Source organism: Oenanthe melanoleuca, chromosome 5 (genome assembly GCF_029582105.1).
Source record: "Oenanthe melanoleuca isolate GR-GAL-2019-014 chromosome 5, OMel1.0, whole genome shotgun sequence".
Lineage (NCBI taxonomy): Eukaryota > Metazoa > Chordata > Aves > Passeriformes > Muscicapidae > Oenanthe > Oenanthe melanoleuca.
In genome coordinates, this window is record NC_079339.1 from 41,288,586 (window position 1) to 41,312,032 (window position 23,447).

A 23,447-nucleotide genomic window follows, 5' to 3' on the forward strand; every position below is an offset into this window, starting at 1 on the left:
AAAGTCTCTTGGGAGAAGTCCCAAAAAGCAACATGAACAAAAGTCTAAGGTCATCTCTTCAGCTAATGGTGGTTTTGCATTACCCAAGTTGATTGGGTTTTTGTTTTGGTTTGCATTTTTTTCTTTATTTATTTTTAATGACCAGAAGTATCAGTTCAGAACAGCCTATTTGGAATATATAATGTCTATTAACAGCAATGGACCATCAGTTTTACTAGTAAAATTAGATGTTTTGTTATAGACAGTAAACTTTAGGCCAACTTTATTTTTGGCACTAAATTAATTATTAACATAGTACCAAACATGCATGTTTTCATGTGCAGATATGGCTAGAGGTGTCAGAATCATAAAGAAAATATTACAGCTGGGCTGGATTCAGGAATACTAGTAAAATTTTCAAAGATTATTTCTGCTAAAAGCAAAAAATATCTCTGCATCAGTAGCACATCCCAATTCCCAGAAATAAAAATGGAAATAAATATGCCATTTCAACTTCACTGACTGATATTCAGGCTATTAAAGTGGAAAAATTTCAAACAAAAATGCATCCTTTACTATAACTGTTACTAAATATAACCTTCAGTTTTATTTTCTGCATATTGTAAAAACAGCCCATAGTCATTTCATTTGATGGAAATAAACAACATTTATAAATATACTGCAAAAAAAAGAAGCAATATTATAGTAAATGAAACATAGTATATGTGCACTGCTTGGACTGTGAAACATGCATTGTACCAATAGGTGCTAGGTAAGCAGTTAATCAAAATGTCATAAGGAAATGGAAACATCTGGTCATCCACAGCCAAATGTCAACTGTTACAGACAATTCAGAAATTGTACAGGTAAAAGTTAATTCTGTGTTTTGCCTCCTTCCTGTACTCCTTTTTAAATAACTCCCTCTTGCTGTTTTGTGCCACACTTGTTTTTCCTTCACTATGGATCCCTATTTAAGCTTTCTCTTGCGAGGGGTAAAAGGAAAAAAAAAAAAAAAAAAATCAAACGAAACAAAGATCCAACTGATTCTTTGATTTCAGTTGTTGTCCCCAAAGAAGGGGCTGAGGAAGTCAAATGTCAAAAATGGGAACTAGGAAAAGGATGTTATAAGGACAACAGTTCAAGCACACATTCCTCTCTGATTGGCTCCTGAACAGCAGGCAGACACTGCCCAGAGAAGCTGGAGCACCAAAGAATGGGAACAGGCCTATAGGCAACAGAATTCTCCTACCAAGATCTTCCTCTGAAAGCATTAGTGCCCAGGCTGTTCCAGAAGAGACTGACAAGGAGGTTGATGGGACCTTGGAGGGGGCAGGTACATAGGAGGCCACAAGGAGACAGAGAACTTCTATATACAAAGGTCTTCACAGCATGGCTTTGGGAAGGACCAGCTACATGTTCCACTGTCTGCTTAAATGGTCAGGCTAGATGAACTTTTGACTTGACCAAGGAGAGCAATTTTTACAGATCTTTATAAAGAGTTCACTAGCATAAGACAGCATTAGAATACAAATATAATATATACCCCAGCTGAGCATAACTCATCCACATATAGAGTTAACTAATGAACTTCAAAACCATTACCTACTGCTTCATAGATCAATTTCTCTTATACGTGAGGAAAACTATGGAGATGATTGTGGAACAACTCGAGTCCTCAATCTTTTCAACTCATGATAATCTTTCAAGAGCAAACCATAACTTTTACAGCAACTTAAGCCTACTAACTTTTCTTACAGTTTGGGTTTTGTTCAGATTTGCTGTGTTGGGTTTTTTTTAAATAAAACCAGATTTTTTGAAAGCTGTGTACAGACCACAAACTGAAACTTGTTCTTTCAAAGTGAGACTGATCAGTGAGTTTTTCATACTATCACCAATACACAAGAATAGCCTCATGCTATAGTTAAAAGTAAGGCAAAAACATACCACATCCTAATCCTAATGAAAATACTTTCTCTAACTTGCTATGTTAGTGATTAGCATGGCTACAAGTATGCTACCTAAACATACCAGCCAGGCAGTTAAAAAGAGACTCCCTAGCTATTTCAGTGAGATATGTATGAGACTTGCTCATGTTCCAAGCAAGAGTCAGATTAAAACTACAATCAAAACAAAAACCATTGGCCACAGGTGGCATAGCACAGAGCCAAAGAGCAAGTATCAAAGATGCACTAAAATATCCAGGTGGCTCAGAGCACAGATCAAGTTTATGTTTGTCCACAAAGATCAGAGATAAAGATATGCAAAAAACAATGTTCAATAACACTTTTGACCATCAATTTATCCCACTCCCTGTCCACCAATTTCTTGCAGTTCACAGTATTTGTAGTGGAGGCAAAAGACTTTCTCCAGTTGCACAAGGAGAAAGTTAAAAAACACTTCCTGGCCTACCCAAGTTGCTAGCTTAAGACACAACTGTAGTCACCACCTTACCACAGTCAGTGGATTCAAAAGGTTCAAAAAAGATGATTCTGTTCACCTAAAGTATGCCAAGCATGAACACATGGACATATTTCACCAAAATCCAGGAAGCCAAGCACAGAATTGAAAAGTAAAGCCATCCAGGACACCAAACACACAGAAAAGAATGCAAAGAAAACATTTTCAAGAATGATACTTGATCTTGTTCTAGAAAATAGATGTGTAAATGTAAACAAAAAGTAAGAGGTGATGGTGTCTTTATATTCAAAGAAAAAGAAGCACTGAGGAATCTCAAAATAGTATTCATTTACACAACTAATGCCATCGTTAAAGCAACTAATGTATACATTATACATGTCAATGTCCCTTGGCAAGAAAAGAATATTTGTTCTTTTTTCTAATCAGAAACATATTTATATTAGGAATACAGAAAAAATTAAGATCTACAATTGGCATGAATTTGTTTGCTAATTGCTCGTTTCTAATTTGCTGTTTAAATGTACCAATACACACTAAGGTAAAAGATATAAAAAATGTACAGAAAATAGTTTTTAGACAACTACACACAGCACAGATAGGCTAAAGATTCAAAATAAAAATGCAAATTTAAAAATACAAAACTTTATATGTCAAGCTTTCTTAATGGTCAGTATACACCTAGATATCTTCTTGGTTCATAATCAGTCTGATTAGAGTAGTACTACAATACAAATAAGAAGTTTGAACATTATACAAAAAAAATGAGAGAAAGAAAAGACAGACATGAGAAAGGCCAAAATAAATGTATTGTCATGTTCTGTTAGATCCTGAAAATACATCATTTAATATTTGCAATTTAGGACGGTGATTCTCTTAAGACGGTAAAACACTGACAAGTAGTGGTCAATTACAGGCACTGCACTTTACTGAAAAAATAATAGCATTTAATCCTCACAAACTTCACGATTTCTTAATTAGAGCAACTACTGATCACATGCAAAATTCAAACCAAATAAAATTTGACATGTGCAACAAGAAAAATAATGAAAAAATTGAATCATTAAACAGCCACAAATGCTTTAAATAATATTTCTCTGTAAATCCTTCAGGCCATATTAAATGATAGGATTTCAAAACTCAGTCCAAACACTACCCTCCTTTCCAGTAATGTTACTTGGGAAGCATCTTGGAGAGAAAAATTAAAAACAAGTAGACTTCAATAGAACATTATGTCTGTGCAATGGTTACCACAAGACTGAGGCCACTGTCAGAGTTAAGAGTCCATCTAACTCACAATCCGAATTACAAAGGACAAGAAATAGAATAACAAATTAACAAGCTCAAAATTATGCTGAAACATGTTTCATTCAAATAGCAATTGTAGCCAAATATTTATTTACTTTATTCTCACTAGGCTATGCAAAAGTATGCAAGCCAGTTCAAGTACATTCTTTCTAAAATACACGAACTTAAACTGTATTTTAGAAAGGGGCTCCTCAGGAAAAATAAAATAGAATTTACAGAAGAAAGGATTAAACTATCTTAATTCACAGTTGGACATCTTAGGGGAATAGAAGGTCTAGGATGTACTTAGTATTTCATATTCTTCTTGCATGAAATTCAGAAGATGAGCTACCAAGAATAAAGGTACCCAGCCTGAAGACTCATGATCACATATGATCATTCATATGGTCGATGAAAGATCACATGAAAATTCTTTGAGCTACATTTGAACTCATTCACTTGAATTTAAGTTTTCTTTCTAAGGAAACTATGGCAGTGTCAATGTATCTTTAGAGATAACAAGCCATCATCCTTTTAAAAGGACAAAATAAGATTGTTCCATTCTGCAGATAACATTATCAAACCACACCAATATATTGGATTAGGTATCCCTTGCCCAGTCTGAAGGCACATCTGAAGAATCCCGAAGTGGACATAGCCATATTAAAGAGCAATGAAAACTGAAATTCAGCACTCCAGCTCCTTTCACCCACTAGTGCACTAACTGGGGGGAAAATGAAACAATAAGTCTTTCTGAAATACTGGCAGAAAGATTCCAAGCCTTTTGATAAATGTTAATTTTTATCTATATCAAAAAAAGCATCTCATCTTCTAAAATATGACATCTTTGAACAATCTCTAGCTTTACATGAAATACATAGCGCCATGAGCAAGGTTCCTCAGTATCATGGCACAGCATAATGCCTCCCAAAAAGCTATGCTGCAAACACTGAAAGTGAAAAAAGCAATTGCATATTTCTTCTCAATTATAGTGTCCTGTTGCACAGATAGAAATAACACTGCAAATCATATTTTAAGTGGAGTGAAATAAAAAGTCACACTATGTTAAGATACAGATTTTCTAAACAGGAGTAAAATCAAAAAGAAATAAGTATTTTTCATATGTTTTCTAAAACAAGAAGAAAAAAACCTAATAGCTGTCTCAAATTTTAATTCATATTCTAAACATTTCTATTTTTCTCCTAAACAGTATTTTATATTTCATCACGAATTGTTGAATAAAACTGAAATGCAATGAAAAGTTGTCTGGCCACTACCATGCTTTTGATTGCGTGTTGAACTAAATTATTGCATTTATATAAATTCATTTGCATGAGTAAGCAAAGTTTACCTTTCAGAAAATAAAATTTTTTAATTGAAAAAACCCAGCTAATGACTTGCTTTTGTTTGCAGGAAGGGCATATAGGGTAGGTACTTAGAAGATTTGTGGCAGTACCAAAAAGGCTTAAATATTCAAGATAATATAATGAAGGACTGAGGCCGTGCTTGGTATCATCTGGTCATCAGAATAACATGAGTTGGACTGAGAGCTAAATAATGTGCCAAAGGTATGAGCACTTTTGCCAGTTTGACAGGTACAGGCTCACAAATGCAGCACATTCCTAACTAAATCCTAAATGCAAGGGAAGCTTTTGCTTCCATACCTCCTGTAATTGAAGGGACACGTGTCCCAGCTGCTCCTGGCGCCTTTCTACAAGCTGTCGTTCAGCACGCATTTCTTCTTCTATCTCCTGAAGTCTTCTCTCCACCCGTTCTGATACCTTCAAAAGGAAAAAACCCATGGTAGGAAATTAGTGTGCCTTTTAATACATGTGAAAAAAGCAATGGCAAAAACGTAAACAGAATATAGGGCAAAAAGAAGAGAACATAATCTGTATTTCATTAAAGCAGATTTAGAATGGTAGAGAAATAAAGTTATAGCAGTGAGTACTCCAGAATTACTCAAGCAGGGAACCAAATTGTCATCTTGCTGGCAGTATTCTCCTTTAGGTGTGTGCATATTTTTCTCTATAGTGGTGGTTCTATTCAAGCGTTCAATATCTCACTATCAAGGTTAGAGCAGGCTAATGTGAAATTGCAATACAAAAGTTTTAGCTTCTGTGTCACAAGCCTGATTAACCTCTGAAGGGACATTTCTTTCACATCTCCAGCCTGCAAAACAGACCAATGTTTGCCTCTTTCACGATGCAAAATCTGTGAGTAAAAAGTAGTAAACAAGAACTAAGTACAGGAGAACGCCTGTAACAATTAAAAATAATTACAACACTTTAAGCCTTTTTCCCAATATTTTGTGAATCTGTGTACAAACTAATATAAACAACAACAGCTGTTTATTAAAGCAACTTGGATTATGAACATAAAACTCAGACTAGAATACCAGAATTACTTCACTTTTGTGATTCAAGCTGCTAGCAGACAGCACCCTCTTGAGGCAGCAAATTAAATTTATTTTGTTAAAGATTAGCAAGAAAAATATTTATGTATCATTTCCTCCCTACCTTAAAATTAATTACCAAATAACATTTAGATAAAAAGTGAAAGATGGAGATAAAGAGAGATAAAAAAATAAAACACAATTCAACTATTAGCTTTTAATGTATATGGAGGTGAATAAGTTCTCATCTTTCTCTGTTAAGCATGCTTCTATTAACACTAGGCATATGCATGGATAGAAAATTTTACCATGAGCAACACAACTTATGTAGGTAGCAACAGAAACACAATTAAGGGTACACTTATGTTCTGGGTTTCACAAGGCTTAATGAACAAAACACTCTTTCTTTACAACAGAATACATCTCCCAGAAAACAATTCTTGTTTGTGCCGCCAGATGAACAGCCAGCTTACAGTCTGGAATATTGTATTGTTTCCTAAAACCATCAGGAGATACCTGGTACTGCATCAAACCACAAACTTTCATGAAGTTATGAAAGCTCTGCAGCCATAATCCAGAATAATTACTTATTAAAAACTAATGTATAAAGGATAAAGGCCACATCATGATGTTTGTTTTGACAAGTACTGCTTAGCATTACTTCTTGGAATTCATAAAATACTCCAGCTAACAGAAATAATGATGCTATGTAGTAGGAACAGAAAGTAACACTGTCATTAAACTTGTTATATCTTTGCTGAAAGCCAGGAAATAAGCTGTCATCCTTTTCCCCACACATACCTAACATAAAGAAATGAAACAGCAATGTTTTAACATTTTTTTTAAAGTTTTGACTATGTGCTTCCGAAGACAAAAGCTTTCTTAGCTCTCTCATGTACCTTTTTCAAAGAAGCACTTTCTTAAGAGCACTAAAGCTACTAAGAAAGAAAACATAGAATTTTGACTTGACAGAAGATTCAACAGTAACATCACCTCCTAACATGACATTCCAAAGGAGGGTTCTGTAATTTCTTCACTGTCATGGGTCTAGCACGCACAGCAGATAACATGACATGAGGCAGCACTAGACAGGCTTTAGATTCCTTCAAAGTTCAGATTTCACTACAAATTATCATTAACTCAGAACAAGTAAGAAAGTAACTTTATGAAGTGATTTGCCTTGCCTCTGATTTTCTTCAGTTTACTTCAGAATACAATTGTTGTATTATTTGTAACAAGGTACTAAAAAAGATGGATAATGTACCATATTTGGCATGGAAATTCCAGTTACAGAAATAATCCTCTTCAACACACAAACGAACAAAAACCTCCCATAACCAACACAAACCACCAAACATTTTGATGCTACTTATAACTCCTATTTGTTTCCCATACTTTCTACATTGCTATGGTATTTAACACCTTGCCACTTCAGCGAGGTTTTAATCTCACACAAGAATTATGTTCCCCGTTTTTGAAGCCACTCTGACCTTCTCCAGATTGTCACACAGCCTGTGGCATACAACAGTAGGGATTTTAAAAAAATTAGAAATGGTTAACTGTTAATTTATTAATCAGTACATACAGAGTAAACTTAAAAGCATACTTGTCTTCCCTTGTCCCAAATGACCCTGAATCAGGACAATATTTCTCTCGTCAAAGTATGTATCTTGACCTCTGAATGTTATCAAAAATCTTAGTGTAGACAAGTGCTCGCCAAAGGACAGTACAAAGAATATGGAGGCTCCACGCAATGACATGAAATACTAGCACTAAATTACTGCATTCAGAACATATTAAAATCTGATTTCAAGCATGCATTTTTAGCAACACAGACTATCTGATTTATAACGATGACACTAGACCTGTGTCTCCACATACAGCTTTCAGGTAGCAGCAAAATCTATGAAAACAGATTAAGTTATTCTCCCCTTTCCTGCAATTAAACACAAAAAACAGAATGTCCTTTTTAAAACTAGGGTGATATTTAAGTCCTGCAGCTAAATATAATCTTGTAGAAGATGCTGTATGCTTACTGTACAAAAATCACCATCCTACTTATTGAATTTCTGCTCTGTTTTTCAGCTTCCTGCTGTTATTTCCAGTGCAAAAGTCCTGCTAATAGAAATTTATTTCAACAGATTTTTGCTGCTGTTCTTGTTATGATCCATTTTATCATCAATGCATTCTTGAAACAGGAATATTAAGAAAATCACAAAAAGAGCAAACTTTTTTCAGAGATATAACTTTAAATATTGTTAAACTTTTCCCTCTTGGCAAATGATAATATGTATTATACCTTTTACAAGTCACCTGTGCAGTACCAAAAATCCTTACACCAGATCTTCTGAGGGACAGCTCATTATCTAACAAAAATCCTGGCCCTCTGAGATATCATAACCACAGTAACTCCATGTAAGACCCATTCACTTGACACTGCTGTCTTTTTCCAGAGACAGTCTACCATCATTTTATAACAGCACCATCTCAATTAAGCATCTTCTTAATTTTAACTAGATGAAGCTGGTTTTCATGTATAAAGATCAGCATCTTGTGCTATTTGGGATGTGCTTCTATGCAAGCGATTGCAACAAAATATCCAAGAGAGCAATCTTATATAACCATAAAGTGAGTAAATATTCTTTCAATTGCTTATATGCCTGTCTAGCAAATATCCAAACCCTTTCCAAGAGCAAAGGAATCTCACAAAATGTCTAGATAAGAAAGAGATTTTGATACAGAAAGTTGTAGAACCAGAAAGGATTTTTAGCAAAACTGCACATAGATTCTCAAGTACAAAGCCATGAGAGTGCTTGACTTGAAACAAGCATCCAACTATGCATGAGTCACCACCTTTGATGTTATCTGTTTTTTATACTAGGATGGAAAAGCTCACTTTACAGGTAAAATATTGTGCTTTGATTGTGTTGTGTGAATCTCTAAAAGTATTCAAATTCAGAATCAAAAAAGCTCTAAGAATCATAAACTCTAACAAAAATAAATTCTGAAGTAGTGAATCAGACCTTTATCATCACACACCTACATACAGGCAATTTTCAAACAGCCCTGAATATACCAAACTGCAATAATTTAGATATATGTCCCTAAAAAAAAAAAAAGAACTAAGGACACTGAACTGAAAAGTATGTTTCTACCATGAACTCATCCTGTGAAATTATCAAGATTTCAAGTTGACAATTTATTGCCAAGAATCATACAGCAGAATATAAATACAAGGATGGCAATGCTTGAGGTGATAAATACTCCCAAGTGAAGTTATAAAGGCACTAAGGACAAAAGTTCCTGCACAACTTTGCATAAGGAAGTTTTGAGAAAAAAAGTATTTCATCTTACCCACCTCACTTTCCCCAAAAACAATCAATTCCAAATTAAGCAATCTCATTAGAATTCCTAGATGCATACACATACAAAGGATGTCAAATATCTACGATAACAGACCCTAGTTTCGACATGCACTCCAACCTCATGCTTTGCTATGAGAATTATTTTTATTCTTAACATCCATAGGAAATTCCTCTCTTTTGCATTTACCTCTTCTCACTGATTCTACCAGCCTCATCAGGTAATAGATCACTAGGCTTTCAACAAGGCCAAAGGATCCACACCTAGGATCATAGAGCACTGGTAAAGCAGCAGTGCACAATGTTTCACTAGGCTTTTTAAGTGGTGGGGAATTGGCTGGACACAATAATGCATATGTCAGAATTTTTCAGCCCAGAAAGTAACACTCAGAAAGGCCTCTGAAGAAACTGAACAACCTCCCAAGTTAAAATCAGGGATGAAAAAGTAGTTAGATTTAAAAAGCAAATTAATAAACACCCTACAACAACTAACAAAAAAACCCAAGACAAAACACATCAACCTGAACATACATACACAAAAAAGCAAAAAAAAAAAAAAAAAAAAAGCCAAAAAATCAGTTCATCAAAAAAGTGGCAGCTCCACTCACACTATATAATCTATTTGGAGAATCCCTTGCTATAAAACAAGATCATAAACTTATGCAAGCTGTAACAAAGACTGGACAAGTTCCAAAAAATAAATCCACAGAGGGATTACTACTCAGTACAGAAAGCAGACAGAACACTTCCAGACCAAGAAGCTCCTAAATCCCAGGTGATTACACTTCTATTGTATAGAATTGTCATTAAATGACTTTCTGATCTAATATTGTAGGCTAAACTTCCAATTTTTGACCATTCATCATACCTGGCTAGCTCCTTCCTAATGACCTGCTTCTTCTGCAAACTGAAGCCCAGCAATTCTATTACCTTTTCAAGGAAGTAATTGAATTAATGACCTTTTTTATTTCCCCCTTTTTCTTTTTTCCCCCTCTCTTTTTTCCAGTCTTCCTTCCATTTGGCCGATGCTCCTCACAAAGTCACTAATCATCAATGAGCAGAATATTCCAGGGGAATTCTTAGTATTCCTACACATAAAAATCATCTCATTGCAGCTTACTGCAGTATTTGTGTCTTCACTAAAAGAACATCAGTAAATATCAGTTTTCATAGCTTTATTGCATGATAATGTTTCCTGCCAACTAAGAGACTTTTCTGATATTGCCTTTACCATTAACAGAAGACTTCCTTATTATACTTCACCTTTCTAATTTTTTGCTTCTCTTAGGTCAAAAGCTCTAACCTTCAATTTCACTTCTTGAAACTCTACTGTAGGAGGTCAAAGAGCTAGTTATTTCTTTCATTAATGAACAGACAGTGGATGCCTTCATTCCAGAGGATTGAGGATGGTTTGTTTCTCTCAGGCAAAGGCACTGAACAGCTGTAATGTTGTAACAACAGCTGTAACTGCTATTTTCTTGAGAACCACCTTGGTTAAAAATGAGTTTGCTAATTTCCTGAGTCATGAAAGAGAAAAACAAATAAGTATTCTGAGAAGTCTGCTACAAGAGAAACACAGCATTTTGCAAGTATCTAGAATTCTTTATCAGATAAACTTACTTTATCCTACCAGGCTACTAGGAAAAAACAAAATTAACATTCTAACTAAGACAACCCCATCATATTTTTCTACAAAGGCTGACAAGGCAAGTCCTCTTTCCCTGATGGACTCTATCATATTAAGAACGTAACTGGTACTGATAGTGTCTCTTGAATCACTGTCCAACATAATCTAGAGTTGAGAATTTACACAAGTACATTTATTAAGTCTGCTGGTACCAACAAATGGTCCATGCCAACAATATTGTTATCAGCAACAAACACATCGCTACAGCCCTTGACAGAGCATTTAGTAGCAATTCATGCAATTTTAGAGCAAGATGAATCACCTATGAGAAAATATGCACATAAACACTTGCTCTGAAAAGCCAGATTTGTTAGCCAATATCACAGTAAATGCTTACATAAAGCATACATTCGAGTCCTATGTGTCAAAAGCTACCTACAGGATTCTCACCTACTAATTACTGGGGTGATTCTCAACTTCTCTTGTTCCTACAGCAATATGCTGTTTGACTTCCAGCTCAACACCAGATCTCTTTCAGATTTAAGTTAACATAGTCTGCAGTCAGCCGGCTTCCAGCAGATACAAGAGACAAAAAAGAAAAGACCGTCATGTCCTGCCTCCCTTGTTACATTTTGTCACAAAGCCTTCAGAGAAGAGTGTAGCCCAAAGAGACTCCTTCCATTTTGCTACACAGATGGTAAGGATTGAAAAGGTCAGGGAGGGAGGGATAGAGGGAGAAGAGACAATAGTATTTATCCTCATAACATGGGAAAGCTTGTATCTTCCCAAAAGTACCTTCAACAATTGTAACGGCATTCAAACCAATGTTCGAAGTTAAAAAGCAGCTTTCTCCAAAGCTGTGAATTTTGAAGCAGAAAAATTCGCAATACACATACACACACCCCTTAAAACAGGCACCTGAAATGTAAAACTTGTCTTGCTGATTTCATTATCAAAGGGTAACATTTCAACAACCTATAGTAGCCCAAATAAGATCATGTTCAGATATACATACCAATATGTGATACCAAGTACCAACACGCATTAAACTAGAAGCCTACATCCTGCTTAGAATGCTAAATATAAATAATCCCTTCTACGTTAGTCACACTCACCGTTTCTTGTCTTTGGGACTCAGTGACCTTTTCAGACAATTCTTCTAGAGTCTTTCTTAATTCAGCATCAGTCCTTCATAGAAAAATGTAAGTAAGACAATATTCTACATGGCAAAAGCAAAGTAACACCCATGATAATTTTAAGTAGCAACAACGCCCCAGAATTATTTGCTACTTCAATTTGTTCTATAGCCTCTTCATAGAAGATCATAGCCTATTCATAATAATTTATAGCATAATTAGAAGCAAGCATCAAGTGAAAAATTAATGATAAAAAGCATTCCAATTCCTCAAGTGAAGAAACAGCATCTAAGTATCAGCTCAGTATCAGGCCAACAAGTACAAAATTATGGACACATCTACCCAGTGGTTCTGAACAGTAGTTTCCTAATAGGAATTAACAGTCTAATTCCTGTTATTGCTATTGAACAAAGCACCACATGTTGAGAAAGTACATACATTATGGCCTGAAGGAACGCATGCCCTGAAGGGATTCCAATAACAAGAACAAACTAGGAGCAAAGCTGTATGAAAGAAATTCCCTAGTCCTTGTCATTTTGTGCATATATTTTAAAAAGCCCCATATATTATACAAATTGGAATTAGTAGGTGTCATGACATAAAACAAATAGTTCATAATCCTACTTTCATTTATATGTTGCACAATCCCTCACTCTCCCCGAAATTATTTTGAGAAATAGAGTTTAAGAACTTTTTTCCACACTGTTCTTCACATGGAGTAATTTTCTGTTTATACCGATTTCTTCTCGAAAGCTCACGACTGATGTCATCTCCCAGGCGAAGCTGTTCACTGCTGAGATCTCGAAGAGACTGGTGGAAAGAATGCAGCTGTAAATAAAAGCACACAAATTAAACCAAGGTTTAGGAACCCTTTCTTTCTGTGATATTCCAAAAGTACATATCTACACATATACACACTTTTAAAATAAAGCAGATAAAAATAACCTAAAAAATAATAAAATTCCATTAACTCTTCTAGAGCCTGGATGATGCTTGTGCACTTATATTTCAATCCACCCTTCACAATACTTGCTCACTGTAGTTTAACTTTCAGTACTTCTTTTGCTAAACCAAGTTTCCTAACTATGGGGGGTTTTTTTCTGGGGTTCATAGCTTAGATATAATACCACCTCTTTAACCTAATGCAAAGCAAATTAAAACAGCTGAACAAGTAACATCCAAGAGACATATTTCTTCATGTTAATAGATACTAGTATTGGTGAGACAAAGTTCTGCCCAGCCATATATGGTACTATAAATAGATTACATAGGAACTTGAAACAAAACAAGCAGAACAGTACAATGTATTCAGGAACCACCAAGAATAGGTATTTTACATTGCCCAAGACATTACATACTCTTTTTTCAGATCTTGGGGGAAAAAAACAAACTAAAAACAAAAACACACATCTACTTTCCCCTGTAAAACCTTCCATTTTTCCCATTCAGCAGACTTCCAATTTATCATCAAAGTTTTAGGGAGCAAATAAAAAAAATGAACAGGTAATTCATTCCTCATGGGATAGAAAGTGACAGTTAATCCATTCTAATGCAACCTACTGCTGTCAACAATTCCACGGCCAGGATTATTGTTATGAAAAAGCCTAATTTATAATATTCCTTTGTTCTGTGCCCTAGATTTAAACCTGGATCTTCCACAACCAAGCTGACTGCCCTCAGCATTCAGACACAGGCACTACTACCTCCCCTGTGTGATTAAACAAGAACTTCAACCTGACCTGAGAGACTTTGAAATAACACAGTGTTTTCAAAATGTATGTGCTAAGAAGGAGAGGGACTTAAATGTGTTAAAAGACCATTTGGCTGAAAAATTACTTCAGCTAGAAAAGGTCCAAATGGGGATAAAGAGACAGTGGTTACAGAAAAAAAATAAAAAAGCTGCAAAGTAAAGCCGTAAAGTAAAGCAGTACTGCTTTATCTATGGTCTAATTTCTACCTATAATCATGATCCATGGCTACTAGTAGTTCATCATTTCTCAAAGCACTATACTCTTCTTACAAAATAGTTAATGAAAAGAAAATAGCCATATTCACTCACTGAAAAGCAAGAATAAGAAATAAACCAGCAGTTATCATCAAAACTGGAAAAAAAAAAAAGCTATTTGCCCACATAGTTACTTAATATGAAGAACTTTGCATGCATTGCATGAACTCCATTGTATAAAATGTCCAAGATATTTATAGAATATCTAGAAATAATTTAAAATAGTCCTAAAAATTCTGGATGGTTGGGAGGAAAGATTTCCATATAATATTATTTCCTTCCAAGGATTATTTTCCATGCTTACCTTGGGGAAGAAGGAATGGGGGGAGAACTAGATTGAAAAGACAAAACAGAGTTAAATAAAAATCTAGAATTTCTATAGCTTCCCAAAAAGTCAACTGAGAAAACTTGTCTAGTTAAGTTCAAAATTACATGGAAGCTGAGACTGAATTAATAAAGTCAATATGAATACCTTACAATCAGCTTCTTTAATATTAGTCTACACATTCACTCAAGCAAGTCTAGCCACCCTGTCTGAAAAAGCAAAAATATGTAGTGAAATCTCTCTACCTGTAGGACAACAGAAACACTGTAATCTTATCCATCAAGGTAATTAATTTATTTTTTCTGAAGTCTGCAAGATACAAATTAAGGGAAATGAAAATTACCTGTGGCACACACATCCTCTTCTCCTCTCATCATCTGCCTGAAATAAGGGCTCAAATTATTCCACCCACAGGTCAGACCAAGAACTAAGATGAAGAACTATCTGGTTCAAAATCAATCCAAGCTACACTGAAGTAAAAGCAAAAGCACTACGACCCTATACCACTAACTAAAGCAGAATAATCCCCTTCACAGCCTCACTGAACTTCAGCATGAATGTTAATTGGCAGGAAGAGACCTCTGGAGATCATCCCATCTAAGCCCCCTGGCAAGGCAGGGTCAGCTAGAACAGATGACACACGAACTTGTCCAGGTAGGTTCTGAATGTCTCCATACAGGGAGACTCCACAACCTTCCTGGGCAGCCTGTGCCAGTGCTCTGCCACACTCATTGTAAACTTCTTCCTCACACTGAGGTGGAACTTCTTGTGTTTTAGTTCATGGCCATTGCTCCCTGTCCTGTCACTGGGCACCACTGAACAGTCTGGCACCATTCTCTTGACATCCATGTTAGAGATTCTAATATGCATTACTGAGATCCCCTCTCAGTCTTCTCCAGACTAAACAGGCTATTCAGTGATCATTTTTCTTTGTCATTAGACAGCCTAAAAATTAGGGAGATTATTTTCATATTTTACTTTTGGTATCACTACCATCTGCATCTTTTTTTCTATAATGGTTTGCATGAAACTTCATAGATACAAAAGGTGACTGCCTAAACAAAAAAGCAGATAACATTGAAAGGACAAATCATAGCTGCAACATTCTTAGCTGAATCTTCAGAATCACCTCATTTAATGTAAAAGCAAAGAGTCTGGTAACCACTTATTGCCTACTTGGCACAGCAACTCCCATTAGTGCTCTGTACCTGGTCCACATTATCTGCCTCATGGACAAATCGAACATTTGCAGATCTAGACCTTCGATGTTTATTGCCCCGTGAGTCTCCATAATCCCTGAGAGGAGAAGTGGGCAGGAAGTGGCGATTGCCTGTAGGAGATATGAGATATAAAAAATAAGTAGGAAGACAAACTTTTGTATGGGAAACTTTTCATTTTGCTTCAAGAAAAATGCATATTTCAACTTGACAATATCCTTCTAGGTCACACTGCAGAGAAAATAACTATTAAACTACATAACATGCATATGACTCTTTCAGCTCTTCTCAGGATTCTTCTTCAATTTAAACATTTCTTATCCATGACATACAAATATTCCATAAAGAAGAACTGCTTCTCCAAGGAGTAGCTTTTCCTCAAATTTTATTTTCCCAACCAACTAATTTTTCTTCCACATGAATCTATCACAGATTCAAACTATTATATTTCACAGCTTTTACATAGGAATGGAATTTTTAGAGCTTTCTACTAAAATACGTAAAATACTACCTCTCAAAGGAATATTCCTCCCAAACATACCTTTTCCCAAAACATAATGAATTTTCTGAGACATAAGGATAAAACCTACTCTTTTGTCGGTCATAAATAATTTCTGGCTTTTTCTTTTCCACTGTTTCCAAACATCCATAACCTCAAGCATTTAAAATTTAAAATTCCCTTTTTGCTGTGAAGCAAGCTTCAGAAGCTGCAATATCTTCTGGATTTAGCTTTAACTTGTATGTATCTACAACTCATGTGGTGGAAAATTAATTTTCTCAGCTGAAAGAATCAACGTTTCATTTAGATCTCTTGGGACATCAGCAGAAAATACAAACAGAAACAGAAAGCTGGAAAAATTTACCACATAAACAAGTGAATAACTTAATGCAGCTCTCCCAAACTTCTAAACTCAATTTTTTTGAGGTAATCAATGATGACTTTCTATAAGACTACCTCTACACATTTTTCTTAATTTCCTCTTTGCATAACACACCTATATGACATGATTCAAGCATACTCAAGCCCTTTAAGTATTTTACCTGATGTTCCTTCTCCATCCAGGTCACTGGGACACAGGCTTGAGAGAGATGCACTTCTCATTACAGAGTTTCGTGTTAGTCGCTGACTCCTTAATTGACCTATAGATTGCTCCAATGTTTCTTTTAACTGCAGAAAAGTTATAATTTATTGAAATATGAAAAAAACCCTTGTTTTTTAAAAAGCATAGAAAATATTCCTTATCTAAAAGTAATTAAGAGAATAAAAGCTATTTTAAGCCAAGTACAGCTATGAATTAATAACAGATTTTCTTCAGTATCTATCACATTCCTGTAATTATAGCAAAACATGCTTCCAACATTGGTAGCTTCAAATACCAAGTTTCTTAAAACAGTGGTGCACCACATGGTGCACCACCATGAAAACTTCAAAGTTTGTCTCCTACAACCAAAGTAAGACCTATTTGCCAGCAATGCTCATTAACAGTCCTGCAAAATCCAGAAAATAACTTCAAAGAAATTGTTTCTTACTGGAATTTTTCCACCAGCCCTACCTGGAATCAGTTTTATATATGGCTATTAAATTTCCCTAAGCAACTTTACAGAAACCCCTATTTTTAGTAGCTTCCCTTCCAGGAAAAGGAAGCCATTCCCAATTTAAGAGTACAGACCTAGCTATATTAAAATATTAGTTCTTCATTTTTCCAACTTACATCTCATTTTTACAATTGCATCTGTTAACTTTGGTCCTTAGCCACTTGCTTTGTCACACCTTTATTTGACAATCCACAAAACATTAGTTTCTAAAAGTTATTCTTTTTCTAAGAGAAGCTTGTAAACAATGGTTAAAATGATGCTTTACTCCTGCAGAATTATACACTTTGTTGGATCTCTTTCTCTGAAGAAACAAGCTTTCTTTTCTACATATTTGCTTCTTCACTCTCTCTACCTTCACATGTAAAATATTCCTACATTTCATATGTATCTGTTTCAAGGCAGCACCTGCTGCAGCCTGTTTGTAACCAAACTGTAAAGCTCTCTTGCCTTAGCAGGACTAATTTGTTTTCCTTATTCTAAAACACCTGTTTTCAAACTTGTAGAAGACTCATAATTTCCATCCTTTCTGTACTTTATAGCACGCTGGTCAACAGATCCAGAAACTGTTGTAAAATGACAGGAAAAAAAGCTACACCAGTATGATCACAATCCCATTCCCTGCTATAATTCAGCTTTTATCTTATCACTTCTTCATTAAAAAGAAACAGGTTCCCTAATACTCTATTTCAGCTACACATCTTGTACTTGGCATAGTACCATAACATAATCTACTGGGTGCTTATAAACCGGAAAAGTAATGAGTCTACAAAACCTGTCCAAGTTTCATTTTACACATCTTACTATAGTACGATTTAATTAGCTCAAATAAATATTAAAAGTTTCTGTTTACAGCAACTTAACTCCTTATATATTCTATCCATTAATACCAAGTTTCAGCTATGAATTCTACTAATGGAAAAGACTTAAGAAGTTAGGATAAACTGAAAGTTGCTCACAGTTGTTATTGCTTTGGTTTGTTCCTTGTTGTATTCTCTGTATTGTCCTAGCAAATGGTCGACATGTCTTAGATTTCTGTTGGTATCCTTAAATAAAAAAAGTTTTAGAAGAAAAGTCAAAATAGAAACCTCATCTAATCAAACATTACTGGTGCCCTTATTCTTATTGATTTCTAAGATTAAATTGAAAACACAAGTGCTTTCTAAAGGGTCTAAGCATTCAAAATTCTATTCAAGTAACCAGAATCTGAAAGGGTATAGTATGGCTAAAGGGAGGAAAATTAAAAAAAAAGAAACAAACACAACCAAATATTTTCATTTCAGTACAACAGTAAGGCCTCAGCTTGAAATGAAAATTTTTTTCAAGTTTCATCCATTCTTTAGAAAAAACCTTTTTAATGCAAAGATCTTAATATTATCTGCTTTGTAGAACAGAATAGTTAGCTGAGAAATAACAAGTTTTTGAAGGTGAATATACTAGGCAAAGTCACTGCATGAGTATTCTCTGACCAGATAAACACCTGGACCAGATGGAAGATCTGCTGAAAAGCAGTTCACAAAAAACAAATAGCCTTAAAATCAGAATTTCAGAAGAGCAGCTAGAAAGAGATTAGACAGAATCAGAATACCAGAGAATCTCTTTTAAAAAACAGTCAGACTGTATTCTTATTAATTTATTACCTTTTTTCTCGATTGATGTTTATTTCCAGATAAGAAGTTTTCAAGTTTAAATTTACCATTCTATATTGATTTTTCTCTTCTCATATATTAAAAGGTAAAGATAATATTGCTGGCTGAACAATAGCTAATAAAACATACACCCATCCACTCCAGGTATTCAGAACTGAACTAGAGAAGAATGAGAATAAATTCCCAAGCACTAATGGTGTTAGGATAGCTAAATGTCTCCTCCTACTTGCAAAACAAATTCAGATATTCCCTCTGCACCCTCCACTTTTTCTTTCTCAGGTATGTATCTATTACAAGTTTAGAAATAATCCTTCTCAGAGTGTTTTTCCACATCTAGAAAACATTTAAAATGTTAGCTCTATCCTGAAGGAATTGACTGCTTACATATTTATCAGAAATTTGGAAAATTCATACAGTTTTACTGTTTAATTTTATACAAGACAAGGCCAAAACTTTCTGCTAGAAATTTTAATGCCTCTTGTGAGAACCTAACAAAGCTGATTTGGCCTTATTCATTTTGCTAACTTTATAAATAGTATTCCCCAACACATCATTGTTTCTAACAACATTCTATTATTGTCTGAAATAGCAGCTGTGTAAAAGTGTAACAAGCCACACACCTTCAGCTCAAGGGGAGTATGGTCAATTTCCCAAAACCCTTCTTGGTTTGTATGGAAAGCAATGTTTCCCATCTGTACAGTACACTCCACAACTTTAGAAAATTTGACCCCGTGTTACAGAAATCCAGGATTTATAAATACTTTAAAACTGTATTTTGTAAACAACCTGCAAAGTGCTTGCTAAAGTATGGATTTTCTCTTTAACTTCTTCAGCACCATAGTTCTGAGCTCTGTTGTGGGATGCTCTCAAAGGCCGCCTTCCAATTCGACCCCTAAGAAAGTTGTCTGAATCACTGGATGAATCTGCCATCAGTATCTTGGAGCCTAGGCAGAAAGACCAGAAGAAGTAAGATATGTTAATTCCTGTCTGTAACTGAGCAGTCTTGCACAATATTCCCAAAGCAGCTTCATAAACTCAGATTACATTTGCCTTTCTGGTTTGGGTCAGTAGGATATACTTCTGAAGCAGATTTTCCAACTGCTCCTCAGTTATTACCTTTGTTCACACTATGAAGCAGGATCAAGATGCAGGAGGCAGAGCCTCTTGGGAGCAAATTAAATCAAAACATAGACTCTGACTGCTTCCAAGTGATCTGTACCCATGATAAAATCATGACTCCATAACATACAGTGGAGACATCAATGTTTTATCAATCATCCTGGTCTGCGGAACAACTCACCTTTACCTCACATTACTCACTAAGCTGTCTTCAAGAATGGGGGTTGCTAAATCTCAAGGATGGCAAGATAGAGGGGAAAATAGGTCAACAATCATCAGATAGGTGAAAATATTAAAAACCACAGACATCTATGCCTAGTAAAGTCACATAGTAACTGCTTAAAGTAACAACCTCAAAAGGGAGGTTAGATCAACATTTTTTTGTGAACTATTACACATTGCAGCTGTTTGCCTTAACATGATGGAATGACTTGGTGAAAGAAGAAGTAAATCAGCTAATTCTTGAACCTTTGTAGTCAACCAAAAAAAAAAAAAAAAAAAAAAAGTCATAGTAAAGATGTCATTCTTCTAGTCATGAGAACTGAAATTTCCAAAAGAAACCACGGATGGATTAAAATCTTATCTTATATTTTATATGGAGACAACTTGACCTGTTTTTCCAGGTCCTTATATTTAATTTTTAAAAGGTTGCAAATTTATGTCTCTCAGACTTGGATAAAAACCTTTTAAACATGAAAGAAGAGTAAATCAATGGTCTCAATCTACCTGAAGTAAATTCACCTGAACTGGTGAATTTATCTAATTTTTCCTCTTCTCATCTCACCTCACTAAAGCACATTTTTAGTAACAGTATCAGAATTCATTATTCCAGTGCCTCACTCTAGTCAGCTGCAATGAAGTCATAATGATACTGAAAAAGAAATCCTGGGAAACAGGAATCATGAGATATTTTTAAAGACAAAGAAAAATAAAATAAATAAAACAACGGCAGAAATAATAGTATGGAATAATACTGCAAATTTTACTGCAATTTGGTAAAAAAAGATATCAAAACACAACAAACAAGTAGAGCCCCATAAGACAACCATAACTCCAACTACTGAAAAAGCAAAGACTGGAGGAAAAAAAAAAAAAAAAAAAAAAGGGAAACAAAGATTTACAGCAGGAAAGATTAATGGATTTATTTTCAGCTGTCCAAAATTAGGCTCATTAAGATATATACTAGCCAAAGCACAGCAGAAAGGTCAGTAATCAAGGTAAATATAAAAGAAAGCACAGGATAAGGAGGCCATTTTGCCTGAAGAAAACTTACTATGGTTAAGTTACTTTATGGTTAAGCATTCCTCTTTGTTCTCATGAGCAACCTAAAAGGAACCACAAGTACTTTTAAGGTGAAGAAGTTATTTCCCATAAAGCAACATCCTCAATTTTAAAGGAACTATGCAAATTTCACTTTAGAGTAAAAAAAAAAAAATCATAAAGAAGTAGAAATTTGTAGAAATGTTCCACATGCACATTTACCCAGCAATTGAAACAAATAAAAAAAGTTTATCACCTTTTCAAAAAGCTACACTAATTTCAGCTCATGGTCATATGACCTACTTGACTGTAAGAATCATTTGGCTCTTATTGGCTTTTAGTTCTACCCAAACAGATCATAACCTTTGCTGAACTGATGAAAAGCATCAATACTCAGTATTTTCCTTTCCTGCAGAAAGCAGAGCATTTCAGCTTCACTGAGGACTCTTTTAAAGACATCTGCCAGGTTAGAAGTAGAGCTGACAATTTCAATTCAACCTCTCCAGCTCAAGTAAACAAAAGATAAAGTCAGTGTACACAATTTGATTATTCCTCAAGTGTTTTATTTGTTCAGCTCCACACAGATTGTCACTAGGTAACTAACTTAATGTTAAAGGAATGGTTGAAGCTTTATAGCTAAGACTGAGCACGACGAAAAAAAAAATTATAGTCATTCCAGGAAGGAACAACATAACACCTGAAAGGCCCTTTCCTTCAGTGCTTGTATTTGAGCCCGGGAAAGACAAGCAGATGATCCCATATGGTGATATTTCACCTTCGTGCCTACAGGGATCAGTACCACATTTTATTATCAGTTTGTCACACCGTGCTCCCAGCACTCTTCAGCAGCACGACACAGAAAACGGTTCCTGCACACTGTTCATAAGCACGCAATGCCCTCTGCAAATCCTTCTCCGGGCAGCACGCAGGGAACTTCACTAACACCCGACTGCGACTCTGAGAGCCTCTTTGGCCCAGGCAGGACCGTGGAACCCAGAACGCCGCCGGCCGGGCCTCCGGACCGTCCCGAGGAGCCCGCGGCCGCCGCACCCCGCTCCATCCGCGCCCGCCCTCCCGCGGCGCCCCGAGCCGGACAGCGCCTCCCGCACCCCGCCCTGGCCGCGGCCCTTCCCGCAGCCCCGGCCCCCACCGCACAGCGAGTGCGCCCCGTCCCCGGGCACCTCCCGCCCGCCTCACCTCGCCGCTATGGCAACTTGAACTAGCCGCCCTGCCGCCAGCTGCCGGGTCCGCGGGCCGGGCGCCGGGCCCCCGCAGCGCTCCATGGGACAGAGAGTCCGCAGGGCGCGGGCCCGCCATGGAACAGGCGGCGTGCGGGACTTCAACTCCCGAGAGGCCTTGCGGCGGCAGCGCCCGAGGGCCGGGCAGGCCCCGCCTTGCTGGGAGGCCGCTGGGCCTGCGGGGAGCGCTGGGTGCAGCGGTGGGAGGTTCCGCTAGAGACCTACTGTTTGTGAAACGCTGAATTTTTACAGATGTTGTTTACAAATATGTCAGCTAAGTGACCACGAAGAGCAGAAATAACAGCTGTTGCCCTGGTAAAGCCGGCGAGTCTGTTCCACTTCCGAGCAGACTGCTGATACGCTGAGAAAAGGCGTGTGAGCTGCGGAGAGCAGCTGTTTATTACAAGGAGGCATCTCCCTTTCTGTTTCTTGACTTTTTGTGTTTCCTTAAGCTACGCATCTCCCTGCTCCCAAATGGTGTATCCATTACCCTTGTGTGCAGTAAAAACGACCAAAAACTGCTACTCTGACTGGCTTTGAAGAGATAAAAGGGATAAAGAGTATTGTGATGATTACAGGAAATGTCTCCTGGGCCTCTTGGCCAGAGCTTGCAATAGGCCAAAAGTCATGGAATAGTTGATCACCTATAGATGAGAACTCCAGCCAAAGGTAAATGCAGTGAGCTGGGGTTTTTAATACATGTTATGAGTATTGCCTCTGGAATCCACTCCAGGCAGTGGCCATTGGCCTTTGAGCACAATAATAAGGTGTAGCTGGCTATCTATAGTGCCTACCTTCATTCCTGTCCTGCAGGAATGTTTCCTGAGCTCACAATACAGC

General features: G+C 36.3%; 1 protein-coding gene across 3 annotated transcripts in view; it reads right to left on the reverse strand.

Annotated features, from left to right (window-relative positions):
• Nucleotides 1-22,702, reverse strand: part of CEP128 (centrosomal protein 128) — a 100,925-nt gene extending 78,223 nt beyond the window's left edge. The window contains exons 1-9 of one of the 3 annotated variants that reach the window (XM_056493386.1): nt 22,567-22,642; nt 21,383-21,434; nt 19,777-19,934; nt 18,301-18,387; nt 16,790-16,916; nt 15,740-15,861; nt 12,938-13,029; nt 12,181-12,253; nt 5,346-5,462 (exon numbers count right to left, since the gene is read on the reverse strand). In XM_056493386.1, the coding sequence (XP_056349361.1) occupies nt 5,346-5,462; nt 12,181-12,253; nt 12,938-13,029; nt 15,740-15,861; nt 16,790-16,916; nt 18,301-18,387; nt 19,777-19,920 (762 nt within the window). In that variant the 5' untranslated portion in view covers nt 19,921-19,934; nt 21,383-21,434; nt 22,567-22,642. Of the gene's footprint in view, nt 1-5,345; nt 5,463-12,180; nt 12,254-12,937; nt 13,030-15,739; nt 15,862-16,789; nt 16,917-18,300; nt 18,388-19,776; nt 19,935-21,382; nt 21,435-22,566 lie in introns of all 3 variants that reach the window. The other 2 variants (XM_056493385.1, XM_056493387.1) reach the window with 2 other exon arrangements.
• Nucleotides 22,703-23,447: the final 745 nt, after the last annotated feature.